The sequence below is a fragment of the Drosophila arizonae genome, chromosome 2, assembly GCF_054131065.1.
Source record: "Drosophila arizonae isolate 15081-1271.41 chromosome 2, UAZ_ARI_1.0, whole genome shotgun sequence".
Taxonomy (NCBI): Eukaryota; Metazoa; Arthropoda; class Insecta; order Diptera; family Drosophilidae; genus Drosophila; species Drosophila arizonae.
The window spans coordinates 25,777,649-25,805,088 of NC_142922.1; the positions used below are offsets into that span (position 1 = coordinate 25,777,649).

At 39.0% G+C, this 27,440-nt stretch overlaps 6 protein-coding genes across 9 annotated transcripts in view; 2 read left to right on the top strand and 4 right to left on the bottom strand.

The window, feature by feature from the left end:
- Nucleotides 1–3,266: 3,266 nt before the first annotated feature.
- Nucleotides 3,267–4,938, bottom strand: LOC108621614 (uncharacterized). The gene is made up of 3 exons (XM_018019030.2): nt 4,699–4,938; nt 4,288–4,514; nt 3,267–4,227 (listed from the first exon to the last, which is right to left on the bottom strand). The coding sequence occupies exons 1-3, from the start codon at nt 4,782–4,784 to the stop codon at nt 3,767–3,769; spliced, it is 774 nt and encodes a 257-aa protein (XP_017874519.1). The 5' UTR covers nt 4,785–4,938; the 3' UTR covers nt 3,267–3,766.
- A 35-nt stretch (nt 4,939–4,973) lies between these two features.
- Nucleotides 4,974–7,442, top strand: Skp2 (S-phase kinase-associated protein 2). The gene is made up of 5 exons (XM_018019028.2): nt 4,974–5,149; nt 5,411–6,368; nt 6,429–6,834; nt 6,900–7,059; nt 7,134–7,442. Exons 1-5 carry the CDS (start codon nt 5,091–5,093, stop codon nt 7,318–7,320), a joined length of 1,770 nt encoding a protein of 589 aa, XP_017874517.1. The 5' UTR covers nt 4,974–5,090; the 3' UTR covers nt 7,321–7,442.
- On the bottom strand, nt 7,361–7,788 carry LOC108621616 (uncharacterized). The gene has a single exon (XM_018019033.2). It carries the CDS (start codon nt 7,751–7,753, stop codon nt 7,460–7,462), a length of 294 nt encoding a protein of 97 aa, XP_017874522.1. The 5' UTR covers nt 7,754–7,788; the 3' UTR covers nt 7,361–7,459.
- A 668-nt stretch (nt 7,789–8,456) lies between these two features.
- Nucleotides 8,457–9,741, top strand: Mpc1 (mitochondrial pyruvate carrier). Its single transcript, XM_018019031.2, has 3 exons — nt 8,457–8,692; nt 8,771–8,970; nt 9,230–9,741. The coding sequence occupies exons 2-3, from the start codon at nt 8,802–8,804 to the stop codon at nt 9,385–9,387; spliced, it is 327 nt and encodes a 108-aa protein (XP_017874520.2). The 5' UTR covers nt 8,457–8,692; nt 8,771–8,801; the 3' UTR covers nt 9,388–9,741.
- A 200-nt stretch (nt 9,742–9,941) lies between these two features.
- On the bottom strand, nt 9,942–22,867 carry Xrp1 (transcription factor Xrp1). Of its 2 annotated transcripts, none has more exons than XM_089463041.1 (5): nt 21,913–22,867; nt 17,975–18,064; nt 16,162–17,047; nt 11,231–11,955; nt 9,942–11,166 (listed from the first exon to the last, which is right to left on the bottom strand). In XM_089463041.1, the coding sequence occupies exons 3-5, from the start codon at nt 16,850–16,852 to the stop codon at nt 10,588–10,590; spliced, it is 1,995 nt and encodes a 664-aa protein (XP_089319167.1). In that variant the 5' UTR covers nt 16,853–17,047; nt 17,975–18,064; nt 21,913–22,867; the 3' UTR covers nt 9,942–10,587. The 2 variants fall into 2 exon arrangements, with proteins under 2 accessions (XP_089319167.1, XP_017874516.1); XM_018019027.2 differs by lacking the exon at nt 21,913–22,867 and adding an exon at nt 19,355–19,806.
- A 1,268-nt stretch (nt 22,868–24,135) lies between these two features.
- Nucleotides 24,136–27,440, bottom strand: part of pb (homeobox proposcipedia) — a 41,222-nt gene continuing 37,917 nt past the window's right edge. For all 3 annotated transcript variants that reach the window (XM_089465580.1, XM_018019025.2, XM_018019026.2), the window contains exons 6-9: nt 27,126–27,257; nt 26,886–27,061; nt 26,055–26,818; nt 24,136–25,375 (exon numbers count right to left, since the gene is read on the bottom strand). In XM_089465580.1, the coding sequence (XP_089321706.1) occupies nt 24,898–25,375; nt 26,055–26,818; nt 26,886–27,061; nt 27,126–27,257 (1,550 nt within the window). In that variant the 3' untranslated portion in view covers nt 24,136–24,897. The remainder of the gene's footprint in view (nt 25,376–26,054; nt 26,819–26,885; nt 27,062–27,125; nt 27,258–27,440) is intronic.

The following is a 27,440-nucleotide window of genomic DNA, read 5'->3' on the forward strand; positions in this document are numbered from 1 at the left end:
AAAAGAAATGCATAAAAGGATTGAATTTACCTATCATGACTTAAATAAATTGCAACAATATTCTTCATTCCTACCTACTTTTTGGTTAGAAAAATTACATTTGCATAAATATCATCATAAAATTGATTTTTATAAATTTTACATTTTCTTAATGTGCCGCTATAAAAAGGTACCAACAGAAGTCTAAAAAACAGCCATTTTATGCTGAAAGCATGCCATCATAACATTAACCAAAACTGAATGAATTTTAAAATATCATCAATAGCTTATTTAAATTAATTGTTAACTAAACTTATTGGCTTCAATTAATAAGCTTTTTACTTGAAAGTTCTCGCAACTTTAGCTTCGAAGAATTATTTATTTATATTATTTATTTTTTCATTGCATTTAAAATACTTATATATATACTAGAATCGTGCATTTAAGATGCAATAATTTACACAGAAATAAAACTAAAATTTTAAAATTTTAAAATATGTATACATAACTATATATATCTTGATACTGAGTAAGAGTCCAAGCTCTTCTATTGCTTTTAAATTATAATATACAACATCCCATGTACAATTTCAAGTCATTATTTTAATAATCTCAAATAATTATATTTAAAAATTTCCCCTCAAGTTAGAGTAACTTTCAAGCAGGTCTCTCAAATTGACTGAACTGTCGTACTTCACTTCGTAATATTTTTGTGTCCATAGAGACGTTAAGGAACTCTGCAATCCCTCCAGCATTTCCCAGGAAATAAAATCGAGGTAAGAAATATAATTGCTCAACTATAAACGTAAACAAGATAGTATTGTTCCACAACAATATCAGACAGAGTCACTTCCTAACAAGAAAGTAGTTTGGCTATCAATAACCCACTGACGTCTTGAGGACAATTGCCATGTAGGAGGCACTAGCCATTCATGACCACAAAAAGGCCAAACAAAAGTCATCGGGTGGTCCACAAATTCCGCAACTATGCTCGTATAATTGCCAGCTACGTGGACCATAAGACGTTGTCTTCTAACATACTTTCTAGCCAGGCCACACAGCGCGTCAGACTGAGAAATTGAAATGTATTTTGTGCCCTAATAGAGAAATATACGGGCCATAATTTCGCAATGCAACAATAGCACAGCAATTGAATGGGCAGTGCAAAAAAAAGAGAGAGCAGTGCATAAAAAAAAAAAATAAAATGGAGTCCTCGGCCCGATGGGTATAACAGCGTAGAAATGCGATTGCTACCTTTCACAGCGCCAGTTCTTGGCCAAGCAGAGTGCGTTGATGGGTTTCAACCCCTCAAGGAACAACCCTCATCCCCTATATGCATAAGCACACGCACACACACACACACACAAGCACAGGGACACACACACTCACACACACCCAGGGGCTGGCAGGGGGTACAGACAGTAGTAGTAGCCGTGGTGCCTGTGCGCTGACGTTTTGTACAAAGTGTCAGAGGATCCATTTAATTGGAAAATTTATTGGGCAGCAGCAGCAGCAGCAGCAGCAAGGCGCATAGGAATAGGAGACAGCCTGTCTGGCCCTCTTGTTGGCTTTCTTTGGCTCGCATGTTTGCGGTTGCTGGAAATACTTTCACAAATCCAAATAGGGGAAGACAGACTAACCCATAAAAAGTAGAATAAAAATAAAGCAAAGACAAATTCTTGTAAAGAAATGGATTTGTATCGAATACACGAGTAAAGTGCCACAATCGACGCTGTTGCCTAGAATATGCCACGGAGCTCAACGTGTGTGGCTGTGGCTGTAGCTGCGACTGTAGCTGTGGCTGGCATGTTGGTAATTCTATTCTATTCAATTCTATTCTATTTTGTGTTCGTTCCGATTATAAGACTTTCCCGCTAATTATATTTGTACAGGCCACGCTTCCAGAGCCAGCCAGACATTGCCCAACATTTCCAGCTACTTATCAACGGCTGGCATTGGCGATTTCCAATCGTATTTTCCAAGTGTTTAGGCTAATCCTAGGCGGAAAAGTGGGTATGTCCCGACAAGCGCTAAACGATGAGTTTATCTGCATAAACACTCTTAATAAGTCGATTGTCTGCTGTCTAATCTCTTGCTGAGGACTCACCGCAGCTAATGACCATATCTCCTCATTATCTTACACTGCAAATGTACGCAATTTGGAACGTAATCCTAACGCCGGGACTTGCACAACTCTGCGCAATGCATGAATAGAGATAGCTGCATACACATGCATATGCATATGCATTCACACATGTCATATGTATGTACATATATGTATATGTATGTATGTGGTACATAGGACCGAAATACTCATATGGTTATTCCACGCACATGGCACAAGGTGAGCCCTAATCTGTTTGCCCAGATAAACCACAGTCACTCACTAAGAGATAGTCGGCCCGAGCAAATAGCAGAGACAGATATGCAAGTCAGCATTGATATCAGCATGCCGGCTTGCAGGGGTATTGTGGGCCCAATGCCTAGCCCTGATGCACCCTTAATTAGAAACACGTTCATCATTATTATGCAATTGCAGTCAATTCAAACCGAAAATCGACCAAAACAACAACATACAGCGCCCAGCTGGACAACAGGCCAAAAAGGTAAACAGTAGGTGGTGCCGGAAGTGCCACAAAGTTCAAAACAAACGGCTTTGTCTGCGCTGTTTTCCCATCGCAGTGAGCCAACAAACTAATCAAAACTAATGATGACATAATTGGCTCGATTGGGCCAAAGGAAGCAGCCCGATCCTGTGCTGTTTTGTCATGGGCATGAAATCGAATAGAAATAGGAAGTGTTTCTCGCAGCACAAGACAAAGCCACACACAAATTGTCCTTGCAAGGAAACAGCCATCAGCCATCAGTCAGGGGTCCTCAGAAATACGACAAAACAGTTTGCACAAGTTAAAAAAAAAAAATCGAAAATAGAAAATAGAAAAAAAGATAATTGATTTGTTTGCGAAATGCAATGCGATGACACTTGGATTTTGATGCCTGTGGTGTGGTCCTGTTCAGCAATTAGCTGGAACAGTTTAATTACATTGAGGAAATTGTTGTGACAGTTGGTAAAAGTCAAAAGTGTTGAGCAATTCATCAACCAAATGCCACACGGACTGATTTTCTTTTTAAGTTCCATTTTCTCCAAGATCTTTTTATTATTATCTGCTGTTTTGCCACCACGGAAGTCGTCCCGCGGCGTAGCGTGTGCTACTGCAGTTGCTGCCTTCGTCCCGTGGGGTCTTCGTACAAATTGACAATGTGTAAAACAAAACACTTAAATGAGATATATGTATATCTTAACAATGACTGTTGTTTTATTTGTATACTGATAAAACGGAATCGACCGATAATTCGTAAACCAAAAAGTTTATATAAAAGGAGTACGAGTATATAAAGTACATTCGAGTATAAAATGCATCGAGTATCAAATTTTAAGTATCTGTATGTATATGTAGATATAAATATGTGTAAAAGTATATGTTTAAGTTGTATAGCTTGTTTGTTTCTTCAACATTTGTTGTGCAATCAAAGTGCTAATCAGACTTAACATATGTACATATGTATGTTGGCTTATAGACTACGATAAATACATATATGTATTTATATATTATACATATATCTGGATATGTGTAAATGAAATATATATTGTGGCATGCAAGGGGCATCTTTAAGTAAGGCACAAACAATTGAGCCGCTGAGATTACGTGGTGCGCGTTTCTGCATCGCTTGATCGAACATTTCCATTTGAGGTTATATTTGGATTATACTTGCTGCAGCTTTCTGCCTAGTAGAGCATTATGGCCGCCTGATTCTTGTCTTTGCTCAGCGGCTCCGAACGATGACGATCACGACGTTCGCGCCGTCTAGCATAGAGCAGAATCGTTATATTTATGAAGACCACAATGGTCGAAATAACAACCAGATAGAAGCTGTAGCCCAGATGGGCCAGTCCGGTGCTGTACCAATGCTGTTGCTGGTGCTCCGTTAAGAGAACATTGTGAATAAGATACTGATAGAACTGCACCAGCCATGCCAAGAATGCAACCATCTGTGCACCTGCCGCTGAAATGTTTGAAGCCAACAGGAGCAGCATGGTGCCGCCTTTCTTAGCTGCTGACGCTGACTTCAGCACAGCGGCTATGGCTGCTATGGTGCACGCCAACAGTCCAAAGCCTGTGCCAAGTGTCGTAAGTAACCACAGCCAGAAGCTAGTGTCGCCATGCTCGGTGCGAATGAAGGAGTAAACTGTGGAAAATTAAGATTGGTTCATAATTACGCTTCTATTGATATTAACAAGAGCCTCACCATCGACCTGATTGTTCCGTACTCCAAAACCAGGATTCAAGTTCTGGTTACCATAAAACAAACCAAAATTGACGTCGCCCTTAGCTTCTGTAGTATTGGTGCGCCGCGGATAGGCGCGCACCCAGTGATTAGTTGTCATACTGGTCAACAGCAATCCGATGGCCAGGCAACTGCCAAAGAATGTAGAGAACACAAGGGCGCGCGTGCGTAGACTCATCTTTACAGATCTACGAATGTGCATAAAATGGAAAGTTATCAAACAAATATTTCTTGTTTTTGCTTAGATAATTGAAAATATTTTGCTGCTTATGCGTAAGCGTTTTCATTCTAGCCACAATTTCACTGGCTAAAACAAAGAAAACGCAGCACAAAACAGCAACAAAAGCAGAGCCTGCTGTGAAATTCACTCACCTTGCGAAAGTGGCTTTGCGGGAAGGAACGCGAGTGTCGTCGTTGTAATTATCACCTCCGTATTCCTCAATATACCTTTGTATCATTAGCCTCGAAATTCTCCTCTCATATCTTGTGCAATTTATGCGTATGTTTGCGATTTGTTATTAAATTAGTGTTTGATTCTTTGTTAAGTTAATGTATGATTTTTCCAGCCGTTTTGTGAACTCTGTTGTTGTGTTTTCCCTATGATTTCTTAGTGTTGGATAATGTGTTCGGTACTGGAAAACATTTCATTTACGCACTGTCTGGCAGCACTACAGCAAAATGTATTGAATGGAACATATGGCAACGCTGCATACAAAAATTGCGCGTAATTTGTGCGTGACAAAAAGAGAAAATCTTTAATAAATATGAGTGGCCGCAAGCACAAAGGAGCCGAAAACATTGAAAATCTGTGTCCCGTAGCCAGGTAAATATAACCATAATAATGTACATGCACGATAGCCCACAAATCAAGTGTGCATGCAAAGGCGGGTCATCAAATGGCGCGAACTATTCCAGTGACGTCACATGAATGTATTGCTAAATAAAAAGCAAGAGCAGCAGCGAAACGGGGCCAGCATATAATTGAAAGGTGCTTGACCCGTGCTGACCAGGCAACTGTCCCGTAGTTGCGCGCCGAGCACTTTTCATTAAATGCCCCTCAAACACTATTTCCAACATGTTGCAGAAAACGCTCGACAAGTAAGAACGGCTCAATCGGCGCTGCAGCCGCTGTGCCCCCAACCAAAACGACGTCGGTTTACGAGCACACCTCCTCCCCGTCAGTGCTGACCTTTGAGGCGCTGGAAGAAATGGGCATCGGGATGTTGGACTCTGAGGAGAGCAGCTCATCTGCTCTGTCAGCAATTGCACTCGCAGTGAGCACAACCAGCGATGAGAACTCCAATGAGACTACGCCCTGCACCAATGTGGCGCGTATGGCACACCAGCAGGCGCGCTTGAGTCTAAACTCGACTGCATCTACGCTCGACAACACTATTATTGAGGTGTTCAGCGAAGATACTCAGGAACGTTCGCTGCAGCAGTCGGCTGAGAAGCTGCACGCTCTGGCCCAGGCGAAGCGAACGGCGCTGGCCAACAGCGAATGCAGCAGCAACTCCAACTCACCCAGCAAGCGGACCAGAAATCCCCTTGCCACAGTCACATGCAATAATCAAATTGAGCCCTTGCTGCCACCTGCACCGCAGCAGCAGCCGCCGCCGCAACAGCAACAGACGCCCCTCAGCCTACTGCCCTCGACCAGCAAGCAGGCGCTGAGGCAAAAGAAACCCACGCAAGCACCAACAGCAGCACAAGGAGCACCACCGCCACCGCAAACGCTGACAAGCCGACTGGCGGCCACAGAAAACTTCTTTGTCTACCGAACGCCCGCGATGAGCGCCCACATTAGCAGCGGCATCAACTACTTTGACAAATTGTCCGACGAGATTTTGCTGGACATTTTCAAATGGTTGCCAAAGAAGACGCTGCTGCGCATAGCCACCGTTTGCCGTCGATTCAATCGTTGTGCACGTGACGAGACTCTGTGGACGCGTCTGGATTTGGGACTACGGACGCTCCGTCCCACTGCCCTGGAGCAGGTGGTGAAGCGCGGTGTGCCAATACTTCGTCTAGCTCAAGCAGAAGTAGGAAATTGAAAAATCTGCTCTATATATTTTATTTATTCTCAACCATCTTTACACCAGATACAAGATCCGGCGTTTACATACGAGGCATCGTCTATAGACTTTCAGTCGCGTCTACAATATCTGGACTTGAGTCTTGCTTCCATTTCACTCAGCTCGTTGCGCACATTACTGGCGCATTGTCGGCAACTGAAGAAACTTAGCCTGGAGCACGCCGAGCTGAATGATGAAATCTGTAGTGAAATTGCGCAGAACAGCTCACTGGAGACACTGAATCTGTCGATGGCCAGTGGCCTGAACGCCAACAGCGTTGGCCAAATGATGGAGTCGCTAACCAAACTGAACAGCCTAAACATATCGTGGACTGATTTGAGCGCTGATGCTGTAACCGCACTGGTTACTCACATACCGTCCAATGTGATCAGATTGAACGTGGCCGGCTGCAGGCGTGTGCTCTTCGATATACGTTAGTATCCCACAAATATTGAATAGACTCGGACCGATTTGACATTAATCTTTTTCGGCTTTCAGATGTGGCCACACTGCAGAAGCGCTGCCCCCAACTGCTTGAACTCGATCTTTCAGACTGCAATAGCCTGACGCCTGCGGCCCTCACTTCAATCATGAAATTCAACAGTCTGGAATACTTGTCTGTTTCGCGCTGCTATCTCATACCCGCTGCTAGTTTTATGTAAGCTAATCCAAGTTCACCGCGAAGGTCATAGGATTCATTCTAAACATTTTCTCTGTATCCCTCAAATTTAGAGAACTAAAGAACATGACGTCACTTACTTATCTGGACATTTTCGGCATGCTTTCGGATGCCGCCATGGAGGTGCTGGAGAAGCAAATGCCCAAAATTGGAATCAACAAGTTTATACACAGCTCGGTGGGACGCCCAACTGTGGGCACGCGTCGCACCTCCATTTGGGGCCTGCGAACGCGCGACTGAGGCGTCACCAAATCAGACTTGAAATTTTCATGAATTCTACTTTTGTTGCGTTTCAATGCCGCTTAGCGCAGTATTTATATTCAATTCAATGACAATAATTAAATGTCACGTTTAGCAATCAATTTCAATCATCTTTCAATCACTCGTCGACCTCGCTGAGTGGAGCAGCTGGTTTCTCCCATTTCCAGTCCTCCCAGTTAACGCAGTCCTTCAGGCTATCGAGATAGCCCATCTCATCTGGACAACGCATTTTGCTTGCGGGCTCATTGAGTGCCTCGCACTTCCAGTAGGACGTGGGATCCCAGTTATCACGGAAGATCGCAATGTCCAACTCCTCCTGCGTCTTGCAGCCCGGCTGCCCATCGCTGTTGTAGGCGTTAGCCAAACTGCATGCAGCCAATAGAACCAAACAGATAGTAAGCTGAAGTTTCATTTTACTGCAAATGATGCTCGACCAGTGCTCGACTAACACCTTTTATAGTTACCTTGGCACATTGATAAGCCAAATGAAGTGCAATCTTTACCAGAAAATGCTTTTAGATATTGGCTGCTATGCAAACATTTGACAACAACGTCTATATGACTCACAATTGTACAATTTCCTTTAGAGTCGGAAGTTTTTACAGAAATATATGAATTACAAATTAATAGCAGGTCTATCTATCTATTATAACTATTGAAAGAAAATGTTGATAATACAAATAGCCATGCATATGTGCATTTTTGTCTCAATATTATCTTATACAGATATTCTATAAATATTAATTACGCATTATATAACAGATATCAATATATAATTGTAATGTATTGCTATAATAATTATTATATTTAATTCAAAACATGGCGCCGTTTTATTTTTATAGTGAATATTGAATGTGCTGGTCACCCTAATGCTATGTGTAACAGCTGATGCAGTCAATAAATACCTACAAACTTATGGAATAAGCCTGTGATGTGCATAGTCATTCTTACAAATTGCATTCAATAGAACTGCATTTAATATACAATTATTTTTTGCCTGCTCCGATTTAAAAATGTTATGAAATAAACTCAGCGTTGCCACTATTGAGCTGCCAGACTAATAAAAAATCGATGCTTGTACAAAAAAAAAAAATGCCTAAAAATGACAGCAATGCACTATTTACCCACGATTTTGTGAGTCTTTTAACAGTGCTATTTGCCATTAGTTTATATTAGTGCTGTGAAACTGTTGGTTTCGCGTAGGCTTTGTATTGTACTCTCACAAAATTTAAATTTTACATAACTATTCTCAGTAAAAAATTTTTTTGGTTGCATTCCAAAATTATTCATAGGTAATAAATAAAATTGGCGACTGCCAACAAGCACCTACGCAGTAAACAAACAACAACCTGTAAGACCTTGAAAAATTAAAAATCTAGAGCCACGCATATGTGTTCAAGGAGAGCGCTAATCTAAATTGCCTTTCTAGGAGCTCAAGTGGAATATTCAACAGCAGCAAGATGTCGATTAGACGGACAATGTCAAGCTCAAGCTCAAGCGCCGCCGAATGGCGCAATTACTTTCTGAGCACCCACTTTTGGGGACCGGTTGCCAATTGGGGCATCCCGATAGCTGCCATTGCGGACACGTCCAAACATCCAAAATTCATCTCTGGCAGAATGACCTTCGGTAAGAGTTAATTAGATTGTGTTATTAAACCTTATCATCCGTCAGCTGCAAAAGATTCCATATAATCGCAATCGGAGCTCTTCGGTAGACACATTTGTTTATGATACTCGTTTCTGATTCCGCTAATCAAATTGCTCGACACTGATAAGCCAGATACAGATACTTGGCCATGCGCCAGCCGCCGGGCTGCGGCTGATATGTCTGGCAGCAACTCGGTCGTACTTAAATTTAATTTTGCTTCTTTTTTTCTTCCTAACAGCCCTGACCCTGTACTCGTGTATTTTCATGCGTTTCGCCTACAAAGTGCAACCTCGTAATTGGCTGCTCTTCGCTTGCCATGCCACGAATGCTTCGGCGCAGGCTTTCCAGGGCTTACGCTATCTCAAATACACGTACTCCGAGGAATCATCCACGTAGGTTGTTCAGTAACCACCTGTTCCAGCGAGCGCCCGATGTCACTCTCTAAATATTTGAACAACAATGATGACACCAACGATTGCAATTTATCGCAAACACGCAACTGACCGACCGACGTAATCGCTCGACCCCATCCCAGCCCCCGTCAAATTGGTTGAATCTCATTGAGGAATGCTGCCGATTTATTGTTCACGTGTGCTCCACAGCCTCTGAGAGTGCGTCGTGCGCTAAATGCTCTTCAGTTAGTGGTTTCCAAACGGTTCTGGTTGTAGATATAATGTATATGATTTTAACATTTAAAATTTAATGTGCAATAGACAAATTAAAGGTTCGGCTAACAATTTTATGTGTAAATCTGCCTAAAATCTGTATTGAATAAATATATTTTATGAGGCTATATGAAATGAAAAATGTAAAGCTGTAGTTTGCAAATAAAAATTTCAAGAAATCTAATGAAAACTCCCAAGTTCACTATTTCCAACTATTTAGAATAGGCACGTTTTTATAATGCACTTTAAAGACGTAATTATGTAAGAAATATAAATAAAACAAAATTTGATTTTGGCATGGCCTTCAGCACATGCACTTTATATTATATTTGTGTATAAATCTAAAATATATATGGGTAAATAGTGTATTTTCATTAATAACATTTTACACATTTTTGTATACATATTTTTGTAACATTTTTTGTTTTCACAACTAAAGGCAATATAATCAATGTAAGTGTAATTAATCGCTACTCAATTTTTTTTTTTCTTTTTCTTCTTTTTTTTTTTTTTTTTTTGCTTCATTGAGCTTGCAAACGAGTTTTGTTGTTGATTACATTTAGTACATAAAACATAAGTATATAAAACATGTGGATAAAATTTCATAATTTCAAACATAATTATGCACTAATTAAAAAATTTGTATAATCATACGCATTTTATATGGCGCGTTAAGTATATACAAGTTCTTAGGTTCTAATAACATAATAAAAGTTTTTCATCAATTGCTTTTGCAATTGATGAACTGTTCTGATCATTTGTTTTTTGTTATGGTTCCTCAAGTGGATTCCATATTGTAAAGCGACTTCTTCAGCGACAACCTTAACTTAATGGAATAATTGAAATTATCTTGTTACAACTACAGCTTTGCATCGCAATATGCGACAATCGAGAGGTACGAAAGTTTGACTATGGCATGGCTATGAGAATCTTAAGACGCCGGTTCGGGCTTGACATAGGTGCTATTTTTAATGAAGTTTTCCCTAAGGAAGTTCTCAAAGCGTTTTGCTCGGAGGTGAAGTCGCTGCACCTTGCATTTGAGTTTGTTGTTGGTCGCTTGCAGGTCTTCTTCTTCACGTTTTTCCTCCTCCTCACGCAGTCTGGTCTTCTGACGCGACACGCGGCTAGCCTCGTTGTTCTTAAGACGATCTCGGTATACCTTCGCCTCTTCCTCCGTCATTTGGGCCATCAGCTCCGGATCGGGTCCATCAGCGTGCTCTTTGGCAGGACGTCCTCGCTTGCGCTTGGTGTTACCATTGGTCGATGTTGTGGCACTGAACGCTGATGTACTGGCGGTGGATGCAGCGGGCGATACGGGTGCTGTGATCAAGCCAGCGAATCCCGTCAGGCAAGTTGTTGCATACGAGGTAGAGGTACTAATTGAGTATGTGCTATTGGGCGTGCCCGGCGCTGAAATCTCTGGTAGTTGGGAGGATGTTGTACTATCCTCTACGCTGCGGAGCTCCTCATAAATTTGATGGTGGTTGGACACGTTACTTGGTGAATTGACCTATAAGCGATAAAAGTAGTGAATTAGTTGCCTGCGTATTTAATGAAACGCTAGAGTAACTTACTTCACAAAGCTTGATCACCTGATCAATAATGTCAGGGGTGTTCATGACATCTGGATGGGTGATCTGTGATTTGTTGATGTGAAGAACGAGCTTACTACGCTTCTGTGGCAGTGTCTCAACTGTAGGGACGAGAGACACTGCAGAGGCTGTGCGCTTCACGCCCAAACGCTGAGTGCATGGGGCTTCCTGCACAGCCGTAGCAGTGCAAACATCTTCGCTAAAGCCACCAAGCGGGCCAAGACCGAAGCCCAACGACTGCTGGCTGAAGCTGTAGTTTTCCATGCTGTTCTCGTCAGCTGGTATGGGTAGCTCGTTGAAGTACTTAGTTTGGCTAGATGACCACAGGGTGGAACCTTGTGAGAAAGTTGACAGCATAGGATCGCTGTTCAGTATGTTGTCTAGATCCAAATCTGAATGTGGATCACTTCCGAAATCGATGCCATTGCAAATGGAGGCCATGTCTTCTGCCTCCTCTGCATTATCTAATTGTTGAACTTGAAATTCATCCATTAATGTTAAGTCGCTGTTAAAGTTGTCGCTGTAATTGCTATCCAATTCCAGATTGCACTGATCCATTTCCTTGCTCTCAATGTGATCCTCAGCAATCAGGTTTATGTCAAAGTCAAAGTCAAATATATCCGTCTCACTATAAATCTCTTTCTCAAACTCCTCGCTTTTACCGTTGCTGCTCGTCGTCGACGTAGCTTCTATATTTTGCAGGAATTCTATGGAAGATACAAAAGATTATTAATACAAAAAAAAACAAAATTCGCATGCATTTTAGAATTTGTGCGTGTGCCAAATTATTAAATCGTTATATACTATAACTTTTTCAGTTGCCCTTGCAATGACCACTTTTAATTAATTTCATATTCATCATATTGTTTCATATTCACTTAAGTACGCAATACTCTAATAATAATGTAAAATTGCATTCCTATTGAGTACTTCGACCTAGAAACAACACAAAAATATTTCACGTAATTCTTCAAACTAATTATTTCTATATATTTTGGTTGAAAGAAGTACGTAAAATGGAATTCCCAATGTTGATGGCTATAATAAATTCCCAATCAGATATTCAAAAGTAAAAAGAACTAACTTCGCTGAGCAGAATGAACTGAATGTCATACAACATATTTGTTATACTTCCAATGCGTTGAATTCAAATATGTTGCATACTTTTAAGCTGTCAGCTAATTTGGAAAGAGACAGCTAGCTGCTGTAAATGTATTTGATCGCTATCTCGCTCACACAGTTTGTTGTGAAATTCACAAAACGAAACCGAATAACACAAACGAAAATAATACAAACTGTAAATACAACAAAATTTATGGCAGACGGTAGAAATAATATATAAAAAATGTAGTAAATGAAATAAGTGAATTAAAAACAAAAATATTCTTAATTTCCAATAAGTATCTAGTCTGTTTTGCGCGCAATGAAAGAGACAGCACAAGAGAGCGGGACCGAACACTCATTAGCCTAACTCGAAGCAAACATGATCGTGCATGCACGCTTTTAAAATGTTGACGACGAACTGTTAAGGGGATGAAATTTGATTGTGTTTGCAACATATTATACATTACACTAAAGTAAACCCTATAGCGGTAATTTAGGGCTAATAAAAATAATAATATTTATTGCCAATTTATTTAAATCATATTCGTCTTTTTTAATCAGGAGCATAATATATTTGCCAATTTAAGTTATGTGAGTTCAAATGCACACAACAAAAAGAAACAGTTCTTGCAGATATACCTACTAGAGGGCATTAAGATTCCTGTCGGAAAAATAAACTAATTTTCATCTAAAAATGTTTACATTTTCAAGAAATTAATTTAAATAATTATATATTTATATTATTTTCATAAATATTCACCTTTCGAACGTATTCTGAATCTGCTCTGCGCGCTACTTCGCTTAACGTTCTTCACGTACGAAAGGTCTGACAATAACTGACTGCGAGTTGCAAAAACAAACCTTTTATCGAGAGCGATCGAGCGCAAGCCTACACATGCATACATACACATATATATATATATGTGTGCGCAACCTGCCTTACACCAACAAGTGTTGTGCGTATACTGTTGTCTCGCTCTGCCGCATGCGTGCTTTACAGGAGCTTCTTATTGGACAATTACATATGATTTAAATGTATTAGATATTGGCCTATGGCCGACATCTTACCAATGTATTCATATGTATAATTAACAGAAGTTTTTGGCTTTTCGATGCACCAATACAATTGCAGCTGGAATTTCACCAGAGCAGAGAAATATTCCTTATAACTTCGACTTGGATTCTGAACAAAGAGTGTCATCGTACATGCATACATACATATGTATGTATCTATTTATTAGCCTTGTGCTTATTTATTATGGAGTCTATTGAAAGACAAATCATACTGTGTTACTTGAAACACTTAATAAATGCAGAAAAAATATATAACTAATATTTTAATAGCCAGAATATGCACTGCCGGTTGTTGTTGTACTATCTAGCGTATACGCGATGATGTGCAGACTGTGAACACATACATATATACACCTTCGTATTTATGTATGTGTATGTGAGAATCCAACAACCGGCCGGCAAAAATCAGCTGTCTCGTATTTAGAGCGAGCTAGAGCGAAAGAGACAGCATGACTGCGTTTGATCGACGCGTCGCCCGTGAGAGCGACACACATACTCCTACAAATAGTGCAAACTGGATACTCTCGCTTGCCTCTCTCAAATTTTGCGCATCATGCTAATCGAATTTCACAACAATTGGGGGAAGCATTAAATCTTAAGAAACCAATGTCAATGTCTCTAAATCGGGCATTAAGCAATTAACTTTTAAATAAAAATGTACATGCATATCTATGTAATTTGGAAATAATTTAAATAATGTGGAAATATTGATGTATACTTGATGTATACAAAGATCGGCACTTGTATTGACAGTAAAATTGAATCTAGGTCATAAGTTGACATATGTATGTACAGATATACATACATACATATGTACATATTTGCATGAATGCATATTCATATACAGCTGTCTTTAATATCAATAACATATCTATACATACATATGTACATATATAAAGCTTTAAAATTGCCTGATTTTCCAGCGCTGCAGAACGCGCCTAACTCTACATACTCTATGCCCATTTATGGACACGGTCATCGTTTCAAACAAAGACGATAGTAAGGCCCAATGGGATAGCTGGGTGGCGCGAGAGTCGACGCCTTTAGTGAGGCTTCTGATAAACCATATGATTTCTAAATTTTATTTTGAAGTAAATGAAATTAATTCATAATGAGAAACATCTTGATTATTTAATTAACAAAACTTCAATAGAGTGCAAATAATTATGCATATAATGTTCTATAGGGTTTTCAATATAAAAATTGGTATGTTGTTCTCAGGCCAGAATAGAATGAAAAATTAACAAATTAACAGGCCCTGTCATACATCAATTTAATTAAAAATATAAAATATTTGTAATACAATTATAATAATACGTTATGTATGTAATTTTTCTGTTACTCTGGAATGCGTTTATAACAAAATGCGCAATTGATTCGTTGGTGTTAAAAAAAGTGACAGCATGACTCAGAGTTGCAAAAACAAAAACTAAAACTGCGAAGGGACGTACGTCGTACGGAAGCAAAGTGGCAGAAGAGGTCTGTTTGCTGATAAGAACTTTGTGTAAATTCGATGGAAATTAATAGATGAAATCGTAATTCGCTCATTCTGTCAAATAAAAATGATGCCTTCTAAATTAGCACCTAATGCAGACTTTATACTCTCCTATCAATTAAAAGAATTGCCAATATCTACATATATCTTTCATATATGTAAATTCTCAGTATATAATGACCAATTCATACAATAAATATATAAATTGAGCGTTTCTTTATCTTACAAATCATAATAGAAAATTTAACCATATTAAATTGTTCGTATTGGACGTTAAACAATAAGAAACTAACTTCTTGTTACGTGTATTTATTTAAGTACACACATATGAACATGAATGAAACCTATTTATAAAAAAGTTGAGAAAAGTGTAGCCGTAAAAGGCAATTATTAAACCTTTTAGTTCAAGTATAAAAAAAAAATGCTTTAAACCTGATTCATCGTATTTAAGGCCTTCGGCTATGGGTATGGTTTGACTCTCTTGAAGCAATTCAGGTTGGCATGTATAATCGTTTATTAGCAGTGGCCAAGTCCAATTAGCTTTTACATACTTTGTTTGTCGTGCATAGCAACAGCAAATAGAGATAAATATCATCATCTATATACATTGAAAATGATTACTGTTGCATATCAGTACCTAATACTAACAAATGTTTATAGTGTAAGTTAACACCTGAATATTTCTGAAACTAAGAGATCTAAAAATTCGAATATTCTAAGAAGTTACTCTATATGGATCAGAACGTGCATTTAGCCATATTAAATGGCCAGAGCCCCCTTAAGGTATAACTCATAATAGCTATTGTTTGAAATGTAAAAGTTATACTTTATATATAATAATAAATAACAGTAAAAAGTCTAAAGTGAATGTGATTCACATAACCCTCTTTGAAGCCAATTTGATGGAAAACAAGACACTTGTCCGTCCCCATCCGACTTGGCATTACACACATTACTCATGACTCTGTTGACTGCTTTGTGGTCGCAATGGGTCATTGCACTGTGATCTTCTTCTCATTCATCAGGTGGTAATGTACCTCGATGTCATAGGCCGAAACAGCGTCCGTCTGCCAGCTGTTTCGGAAGAGCCAGCGGTCAGACGGGTGCCTTTCGATGCCTGCTATCTGACTCTTTCTCTAACTGATTGTTTGGCCACGCATGACTGTTGGCTACTTGTTTTGATTTCGAACAGTAACGAGAGAGTGCTGGTACAAATTACACACACAAACACAGTACTCACCATCTATGAACACCGGTACGTCTATCTCTTCAACTGTAGCAGTAGGCATTGCTCCACTCATATCCTGGCGGGACTGCATGTCTGCACCTGTCAGCTGTATACCAGCCATTGACGCCAGAGTCTGGGGCGTGCTCGAAACCGGGACCGTTTGCGTCACCGTTTCCACAGTCGGTGGATTTACCACTTGGTCGTTCGCGACCTGGTTTACTTGCGAAACTGAGCAACTCGAGCTCGGTTCTTGTGGGTATATTGTCCCAGTCAACGGGATACGGGATATTGGCTTCACGATACGGGATGCTGTCGCCGAAGATGTAAAGTTTACTGAAGAGCTCGCCGTAGGCAATGCAGCTTTCAGAGAATCCGTTGTTGGTACCGACCCTGGTAAAAAGGGTATTCTGATAAGACGAGTTCGAGGCGCGCTCTGCTCTGTCCTGTTGCTGCTGCTGCTGTGCGTGGGCACCTTGATCAGTATGATTCTTGGATTGGGCTGTGTGTTTATAACGATTGGTATCGTTGTTGAGTTTGTTGTCGTCAATATAGGCGAATCCCTCGTAGGCACTATACGATCGGTTCTCTTCTGCGAGCAGTTGCAATTGGATGAGTAGATTCTCTCGCCAGTTGCTACTAAGTTTTGATGCTGTTCCTGTGCCTCGTATGTTGTTGCCTGTACTCGTGCTGGCTCCTGGATCATCAATATTATATCTTTGGGATTTTCGGTATTCCGTTTGGTTGCTGCTTGAGTTGGTGCCGTAAGTACAATCGGATAAGTTGTTTTGACAGTCGTTGTTGGTGATGTTCTTGGTATGTTCGATGCTGTTGTTTGATTCGCTCTGTGGCCTATTTTGGCTGGCTTGGATTTCGACGCTGAATGCCATTTTGAACGGGGCTGCTCGATGCAATTGCCACAATTTCAATACAATTTGGTGATTTCGTTTTTTTTTTTTTTTTTTTTTTTGGTGAACGGTTCGTATTTCAGGTTTCGGTTCGACAGGATTTCAAAATTTATACAAATTTCAGAATTTGTAAAAATTTTTATATATATTTCAGGATATGGCGATGAGTGGAGCAAGCACATTTTAGAGTTTTGGTTTGGTTTTTTTTGTTTTTATGTGAAAGAAAGTAGACAAAAGAAAAGATTTTGTTATTACACAGAACGACGACGTTGTGAAGCACGATCCTTTGTTAGGGTTCGCGCCACATCTTTTGTGGATTATGCGAAATGTTGTGTAGGTTTGTATGTTACCCCAAATCATGGGTATATTATCAATAGGTCAGAGACATCAATATATAAACAAAAATAATTTTTGTCTTGATATCTCCAACTATTGAGTTTTATAACAGATCAATTTTTTTTTAGCAGGATTCATACAGTGAATGAATGAGATGTGTGAGTGCATGGTTTTTTTTTTTTTTAATTTCTTTTTTGGTTCATGCTCGTTAGTGATATTTTCCTTTTTTCCTTTGCCTTTTTTCCATAATTTCCTTTTTATATACATATTTTTTTATACACTTTTTTACATTTTTTTTTTTTTTTTTTTTTTTTTTTTTTTTTTTGGAATTACTCCTTTTTTTATTTTGTATTTTTTTTTTATCTTTTATTTATTTTTTAAATTTATTTTTTTTTTTGGAATTTCTCTTTTTTTTTGGAATTACTTCTTTTTTTGGAATTACTCCTTTTTTTGGATTTACTCCTTTTTTGTTGGGATTTCTCCTCTTTTCATAAAACAATCTTACAAACTATTGAGCGATTGTTATTTCAATCAAGCAGGAATGATGCTTACAACTAGAAGATAAAAAGACTTTGTATACTCACTTTTAATTGACCGTTGGAGAGGAACAATGAAATTGTTAGGGAAGCTCTAAACAAGCTCTAAAAGAGTCGTCAACACAACTTCCTTTTAGACTGAAAGGAAAAATTAAGAAAAATTTGTATTATTTTAAAGGTTCAATGAATATCAACAAGTGCATATAAATCTATGTACATATATGTATGTATAACATTTTCTACATCTTCATGTGGAATATATGTACATATGTATGTAATGATAACACTTGACAATCATTGCGTATGTGCTATGTAGCCAAAAACTAATTTATAGAACATGAAGTAGGCACCAGATATGAAAGTCTTTTCTATTCAATACGCCCTACAAGGGCATAATAGGCAGCAAAGCTTTTTTGTTGCGCCAGAAGATAGCTAAAAGCAAAAGCTGCAAATTTAATTTCACAACAGTGCTTTGCACCAGCAAAAAAAAAAAAAAACAAAAACAAAAATGGTCGCCACCGGCAGCAAGAACAACAACAGAAACCAGTTCGCAGTGGGGCCTGACGCCTAATCAGTTGTTGGTTACCCGCGATCGAGTTTTGCTGGCGATGTAAAGACAATTATATAGCGGGCGACATTTAGATAGATATATGCGCGCACACATATGCAAACTCTTTGTAAGACTTGCGTGCTTCAGATAATGGGCCATATCGCAATCTCGTTGCCATATCAAATCGTGCGCCCAGGCAACAACGAAAAACAATTACTAATTGCTGGAAAAACACCACGTACTTATACACATATAGACATTTATAGCGTGTGCTTTACTAAATTATTCCTCTTCTAACCCTTTGTCAAATATCAGCGTATAACCAATTATATGTGAGCACGAAAAAGAGCTACAGTAGTAAAAAAAAAAACCCCCGCCTGAAATACGTGGGTGTGTGCTTATCTAAGTGTGTGTCACCATCAGCTCCTGCCTACGCTATAGCCACTATATCCATTGGTATGTATGTAAAATAACTATGTACATACATAAACATACATTTCTATCAACAGTATTTATGTAGATATGTATATATGTACATGTATGGATATATTTGTATTTTTATTAAGTATTTACTGGTATGTTTGTTTGTATGTGTGTGTTTGTACACATATATTTTTATGTAAATATATATGTAAACATATGCATATGGATGTATGTATGTAAATTGCAGAGCACATTTGTACATATGTATGTATGTGTGTACATACAAACATGCATACATATGCGCTGTCTGTAATTGTTGCTAGCATTTAATTCAATATGGCGGCCGGCAAAAAAAAAATTAAACACTAAGAGCTTTCGATATATAGTATTCATATATGTACATACATATGTATGTACGTAAGCTGAAAAACCCAGTATGTGCGACGAATACTTACATAAATTTATAATTTGTGTCTTCAAGGACTGTTGGCCGGCTGTTAAAGACCTGACCGAAAAATTCACTTGGTTTTTTTTAACGACGCAGTTTATTGGGTGGTTTTTCGAACCACCACCTGATTGTCTCAACTCGCGTTGCCGTTGCTTTTATAAATGTTCTTTAACAAATACGCAGTTGTTGTTCTACGTAGAACAGCAACAATTCTTTTACAAAATCTGTTAACGATTCACTTCTATCCTTTGCTAGGAATATACACCGAAATGCTAGATGTATATGCGCTTTATTTATATTTTGCACTTCACATCCAATTGAAAACAGAGCTGAGTGTGACTCAACTGCTTGCTTGTAGTATTCACTTGGTATTGAACGGACAGATCGCCACGAAAACAGCCAGTCGAGGCAGAAAAGACCTACAAAATGCACGAACTGTAATCTGACGAATTTAGTTTCGTTGTGAAATTCAAAAAGCTCAGCAATAAACCAGTTTGCCATAGGCAGATAACTTGCTGAGAGTGTGTGCGAAAAAGCTTTTTACACAGATACTCTTGAGAGCGCCAAAGCGTAAGCTTTGTGCTCTTTCTCTTTCAAAGGCCGCATAAGGTTCTACCTCGAGTGGAGGTATTGTTACGTCATTAAAAAAATGGTTAAATTAGGTGTTGCAAATTTTAATACATATGTATGTAAATTAAATACATAATTGTAGATATTCTGAATATTGTAAGGTCAAATTAAATAACTCATATTCCACTTTACCAGTTTAATACCATAAATAAATAAAAAATGAGTACAAAAAAAAAACGTGTTTCTCTTGAGTGACGTCACAGCGCTACTTTGACTCTCACTTGCGAACATCAACCTGTTGACTATTCCACAGTGTCGCAACATGTGTGTATTAATGTATGGATATGTACATATACATATGTACCTATTTTTGTGCATGTATGTAAATATAAACAAGTGCACCGGCCGGCGAGCAATTGCTTTGATTATGCATATGTAAATAGTAATGTACATATAAGAACTTATTTATTTAAACATAATGCACATACATATATAATTATACATATGGCCCATATGATAGGGTATCTATATTAGGTTAAATTATTGCATAAATAAAATTTACATTTTTATTTAAGCGTCTACTGTAATAATAAAATATTGATGCATTAGAGCCCATAAAATGTTCAAGTTTTAATAAGAAAGATAGGTTCATACAAAGACTTTTCACTAAGTATGTTAAAAAACACCTCAAAATTGAATCCCGCTAACTTAAAGTGGTTTAATTGTATACTATATACCCATAAAGTTATGATTTCATAGTTTAAAAATTCGTTAGGGTTTTTAAATTTTGGGGGGTTTACTCTTGCATATGCCAGCACAGCTTTTGTAAGCTGGCATTAGTCAGCAACTCTTTCGGTGTGTGTGCATGTCGGTGTAAAGATAAAAGCTCGTTCACCAGTTCTCAGAATTTCAGAGCTTTCTTAACTCACACACCTACACATGCTTCACAGACGTGAAAGCGTGCGCGTATGAATGTATTGTATTGAATTGTGGCGACAATTCAAAAACACATGAGTCATGCTGCCGACGCAGAAACCGAAAAGCTCCTGAGTGCATGTGATGTATGTAATATTGACTTTTAGGGATAGGTTAGTGAGGGGAATGGTATTAAAAGCTTTGCCAAAAAGTGCGCAGAATTCGTAGAAATGGTTAAACACCTAATATTATATTATAAATGTATGTACATGACATATACAGATATATGTAGTTGTACATGTATGTATGTGTGTACCTGACGTCGCTTTTGGCACTGAACTCAGAGTGGCACTGAGTGGCACGAGATCGGAATACAAACGTAAATGTCAAGAAGAAGCAATCAAATAATTAACAATGACCAAACTTGTTGCTGAAATCAGTTTTGAAAATTTGCTAGCCACCATGATTGCACACTTTTCTGTGCCAAGAGCCACGTCAATAAAAAACTTTCACGTAACACTTAGTCTCTGTGTACATACACACATACATATGTATGTAAATACATTTGAAAGAATCTATCATAGATAGGGTCATTTTAAATTGTGTGAACTTATCTTTGTAGCATTATGTATGTATTTATTTTGATATATTTATACGCACATGAATACATAGTCTACATGTATTACATAGGTATGTATGTATGTATGTACTTGCATCCTTACATATCCAAGTAGCTTGCGATCGCCATATGTAAATCTAAAAGTTCACTAAGCCTATTCAAGTACTAAAATGTAGGGTGTTCAACTGAGCGGCAGTTCACATATGCTGCAAACGCGTAGTGTGTGCGGTTGAAGAAACTCAACATAGAGGCACGTGTAGCATATGTATGTATGTGTGTAGCATACGCGTGTGTGAACATTGATGACTGATTGTGTGATATGTGGGTGCCTCCATATCATTGAGTAAACAAGTTTAGGTATGGTATATGTACATAATAAACTATGTTTAAGGTCATCGAATGTCAGCAACATTATCATAAGTGGGCTCGTCTCTAGGACGGAGGATCGTCAAACTACTTACCGCTCATTCCGATGCCGCCGCGTGTGGCAAGCAAGTTCCGATGCAACAATTTTCCTGTACTTGAGTGTTGAATTGATTTCTCTAAGTGTGGCTCAAAACCGAAAACCTCGGCAACAAATGCTGCGACGATTAATATTGTCACGCTTCTTTCGCAATCCCTTAGAACGCTTTAGTAGAGTCTTATTAGGCGTGGTATTGCCCGTGATGGTCTTAGCCAATAGATACTTATTGTAGTTAATGCAATGATGCCAGCCACGCATACGCATACGCATACACTTCAGATTGTTGAGCATGGGAACTTGCTGCCACGAATGTTGCATAGACATAAAGACAACGACAGGCGAATGTTGCATGACGTTGTTGCGTCCCTTGTTGTGGTTGATTCTCGCGTTGACGCCTCTTGTTGTTGTTGTTGTTGTTGTTCTGGTCGTTATTTTTGTGTTAACAATAGTAGGAACGACCAACATAATACTTTGGCGATCCGCCGATAAATTGAAATCAGTTAATTCAATCTCACGTAGAACTTATCAAAGAGATATTCTCTTATCTATATATGTATGTTTATATACACCCCTCGTGTACAACTATTAAAATCAAATAATATTAAAGTAGTTTTTAGTTTGTTTATTCTTTGTTTTTCAACACTTTTTGCTCTTGGGTCACTTTTATTAACAAATTGGAAATAAATTATTGTTCTATGAATAAAATATCTTTATATAAAAGTTCACTTGCTGATGCCATTAAGACCGTAACCGAAGTATCAATTGAAATGAAACTAGTTTTCCATAAATCCGTGTTTGAAACACTTTTAAAACAATTTCACGAATTTTCGCAGATTTGCAAAGCTTTTTAATACGCTCGTTGTTGTTTCTGCTAAAAGCTCACTGAATTCACGACTCGACTTGCGATACGATATAAAATTTGCTCTGTTCACGGCGGCTAAAGTTTTGTTACTAACGGATGCCAGTCGCTGGACTCATTCAACCTACCTATGCATGTACGTAAGCAACTCTGCTGCTGATAAAATTTGCGCTGCCGGCTGTCGTTGAATCGCATCCCATGCTATCCTATGCCATACACCCAGGCATCTATGTGTTGGCTCTCAGCTGGCTGTTCGATTGCCGTGCCCCCAAAATTCATTTCTATTTATGCTAAGATGCTTTCGCACATAACTTTTATTTTTAGCCTTAGCAACTACTGCAGCTCCTACTTAACGCGGTTGTTAATTGAGTGGATTGTCTTTTCCATTGAATAACCGACGTGTAAGTATACTGCTAGAAATTTTTGCAAATGTTAGAGAGACCTTAACAACTTTAAATTGCCATTGAATTGTAAAATTTCGGCGTAATCTTGTTATCAAAATATATTTGCTTAAGTCTGTATACACATTCACACACACCCATATGTATGTATGAACATACAACAGGCTGCACACAAGAGCGCAAATACATCTGTATGTACATATGTAATATAGAAATACGTAAATAGTACACTACATACATACATACATACATACATACATACATATATAAAAGTACATGCATTCATAAAAGTTTACTGAATACGCAAACATATATGAGAGCTTATCAGCAGACATTTAAGGCAGAACACTCATTTGATAAATGAGTTGTGTTGGGTTAAATTAATCTGAAAATTGTTCTGTTCATTCACCTATGATGCGTAAAATGTTTGTAGGGTGCACAATCGTGAGATGTTGGCTTGCAGCATGCGTGAGAGCAGAGAGAGAAAGAGAGAGAGAGAGTAAGTTCGCTTTACCGGTTTGGCTGATGCAACAATTGCTACACATTACAACAGCAGCTGTTCGTCGCTACTCGCGAGGCTCGTTTAACAGCTGATGAGTAGCTTGTTGCTAAACTAGTGCAGCATGTTGCTATGGGTACTAGGAACTTTGGCTTAGATACAAGTGAAATGTTTACAATAATCTCAGACCGAAATAGAGAAACATAGTCATCAGCCGCCCTTACATATGTACATACATACATACATACATATAGCCTCATGTGACTCTGAATCGTATATCATATACAAAATCGGGTGTCTTTTAGGTTCAAAGAATGCATAACATTGTTCGTATTTTTATTTTCAAAATTTTAAAAGTGGGGAAACCAATTTACAAACATATCTGCATAATTTTTATTGGTGCAACGTTTGTCTTACCATTTCTGAAATATTTTGAGCATAAATGACAAAAAAATACATCGATTTTTTCGATAATATTTATTTATTTATTTCATTCATTCATTCTTTATTCATTTAGTGTCTAAAATGTCTTTCAAGTTAAATTGTATTTGGGAATCGGGGAACAACATACAAACATTACTCACATTTAATTAAAATTAATATTCATTCGAATACCATTGGAAATTTTTATTTGAATCACAAATTCAGATGTTAATTCAATTGAAAAATTTCACAATATTCGATTTGAGCTACTTTCCAATATCTATTTACAAAACACAATTTGTGAATGATTTTGTAGATAGGATTTATAAGTATATGCTTATATAGTATATCTGAATTATTTTTGATTAGGGTTGGTGGAAAGTTACATTTAATTTTTACTAGCTATTTACAATTTTGTTTTAAGTTTTCTTTATTTATTTTTTTTTTTTTTTTAATTTCTGGTTGAACGGAGAGAATTTTTCTTTAACGCGGACTTTAAGCCGCACTTTTATTTCAATGAGAACTGCAGTGAACTAGATTACCGAGCCTGGAACATATTTATATATATGTATACATATAAATATATATATATGTACACATAGGCATATCCATATATATATCACTCTAGCTACTTACATACACATATACATATATAGATCTAGCATTGACACAGACATACGAACATATTTACAGATATGTATGTGAGCTACGACAAAGTGAGAGCTGAGAGCTTGGAGATTACAAAGTAAAAATTCGACTACATCGATTGCAGTTTAGTATTTACAATCCGGATTATCAGAACTAACTTAACTGATAGTACTCTGGAGCAAAATCATTCGCCAGATTGCTCAGAAAATTAAAGTCCGACGAGCTGTTCGAGTTCTCTAGCCCGCTGATGACGGCTGCACCACCAACCCCTGAGCCGCCGCCAGTGTTGGCAAATGCCTGCAGTTGTCCGCCGAAATTTGTGTTTGAATTGTGGAGATGATTGGCGGGCAGAGGCGGAGCACCGACTACGTGAACAGCAGCAGCTGCAGTTGCTGGATTGTGGTGCGCATGTATATGTGGGTGAGCCTGTGTCTGCATCTGGTGATGCGGATGGTGTGGATTAGCGTGCGGATGCGGCACTGGGTGGCTGTGTGTGGGCGGAACTGGTGGTTGTTGCTGACCCGCAGCTGGGTCATAGTAGCCACCGGCAAAATTGTTGTATCCGTCGCAGTTCTCCATTTGCAGGCCAAGCGCGCTGTACGTTTCGCCAGCTCCAATGTGGTGCATGTGTCTGAAAGAAACAATTAATTAATTTCAACATTATTGCAGACATGTTTCATTAAATGCGGAACGAAGCACGAAGCTAGGCTACGTCCAATGTGCATCAAACGGTTCGAATTTGTTGGCTTATTTAGCAATTATAGTGTAATTCAAATTCGCTTTTTATTCGGTATCGTTCAATGTGGGACTTGTTTCACAATCCTCTTGAATTTCTTCAAGTGTGGAGGGGTTTTAAATAAGCTTCCCTAAATTGCTTTGCATTTCACAAACAGTCACCCCCTTTATCTATTGCTAATTATTATTGTTTATTTATATTGAGCTCGGCCAAATTTATCGTACTACTATTGTCTGCACTATCGATGCCATATTATGGCGATATTTGTGGTGGCTAGCGATAGCTTTGGAAATTTATTGAGCACTAGATGGCGTCAAGTCTTTACATGTGCAACGTTGAACGTTGTTCAGTGGTTGCGTACTTCACTAGCTCGCCGCTTAAATAAAGTTGGCTGGGTGGTTCTCAACTTCACTAAGTGGTACTGTCGGAATGGATTCATTCGTAAAGTGCTCACTAAATGGACAGTTTAGAAGCAAGATAACTGGTAATCGAACCGCAAGTGATTGTGTACCTCACAAGCTGATAGCCTGTCGCTTAGAGGTCTATTTAGATGTAACATTTAATGGCGACTTACTGCTGCTGATTAAGAGGGCCTTGCTGTGGGTGTTGCTGCTGCTGCTGCGGCTGTTGTTGAAAGACCACCGACTGATGTTGGTGTTGGAAATTCATGTTGTCGTAGTAAGCGCCACTCGCCTGCGACTTAGGATCATAAAAGTTGCTTGGTCCGTTAATAGGTGGCGCCTCAAAGTCACCAATGGGATGATGCTGCTGTTGGTGTTGTTGGTGGTTCATGTACGCGCTGCCGCCATTGGTGTCGTTATAGTTGTAGTAGAACTGTTCGTGTTGGTGTTGTTGTTGATTATTCTGATGGAAATTGACATTGGCCGCATTGCTGTTTGGTTTTGGACTTAGATATTCGCCGTGAAGCGGTTGCTGCTGCTGCTGTTGCTGTGGCTGCTTGTGCGGGTTGTGATGCGGCGAGGCGGCGAATTCAATATCGTATTTGCCATAATAGTCCTGCGGCATCTGCTGCGGCGCCGGCAAATTTTTCGTATTTGCATTCGGATTGGGGCTGGCATAGTATCCAGCGTTAGGGAAATAAGCCGTCGGCACAGATGCGCCGCTGTTCTCGCCCAGCGGAGAGGCAACGGCAATTGAAATGGCATTTGCATTGGCGCTCTGATATCGTTTCTTGCCGCCTGCCTTGACTGCCGGCGTGTTGGAAGCGACGGCGGCGGCGGCATCTGGATCACGGCGAAAACTGGCCAAACTAGGGCCCGCATCATAGCCAAATGGCGACGCCTTCGATGAGGTGGAAACGGCCTCTTTCTTGATAACCTGATACATAGGATATGCATACATACACATGGATAAACTTAAGATGCGGATCGGGTTAAACACTTACCTGGCTGTGACCGTCGTCTTTTTTCTTAACCTTAATGGGACTTTCATCGATGTCCTCGTCCAGGCTAACGCTGGACGCTACGCTGGAGTCGGCGCTGATGACGTTCGAAGCGGAGACGGTGCTGCTGCCCAGCAGATTGGACGAAATGCCTGTTTCCAGCGATGAATTGGGAGTAACTGTATTTAAGCATCAATTAAGTTTTAGTCTAGGATTCCCCCAGCAGCGCTGCAAACTACTTACGACTGCCTGCGCTCGGATTATTGTTCGTGGCGCTGGGCGTATTGTTGTTGTGTCCTCGGGAATTGGACGTGGAGTCGGGTATATCGTCGGAGGGCAGCTCGCAGCCTTGACACGACTTCTTCGAATTGGAATCTGCGTTTCGTGTGAACCAATAAGTAAATCAGTTTTAGTTTGAAGTGCGCAAATTGATGATATGTTTTTATAAAGAAAACCAAACCAAAATAAAATAAAACAAGTAAGAAAGCTCTAGTCGAGACTGCTCGACTACGAGATCCCCTGAACCCTTGGAGCAATAGATATTTCAATAACTTTTCG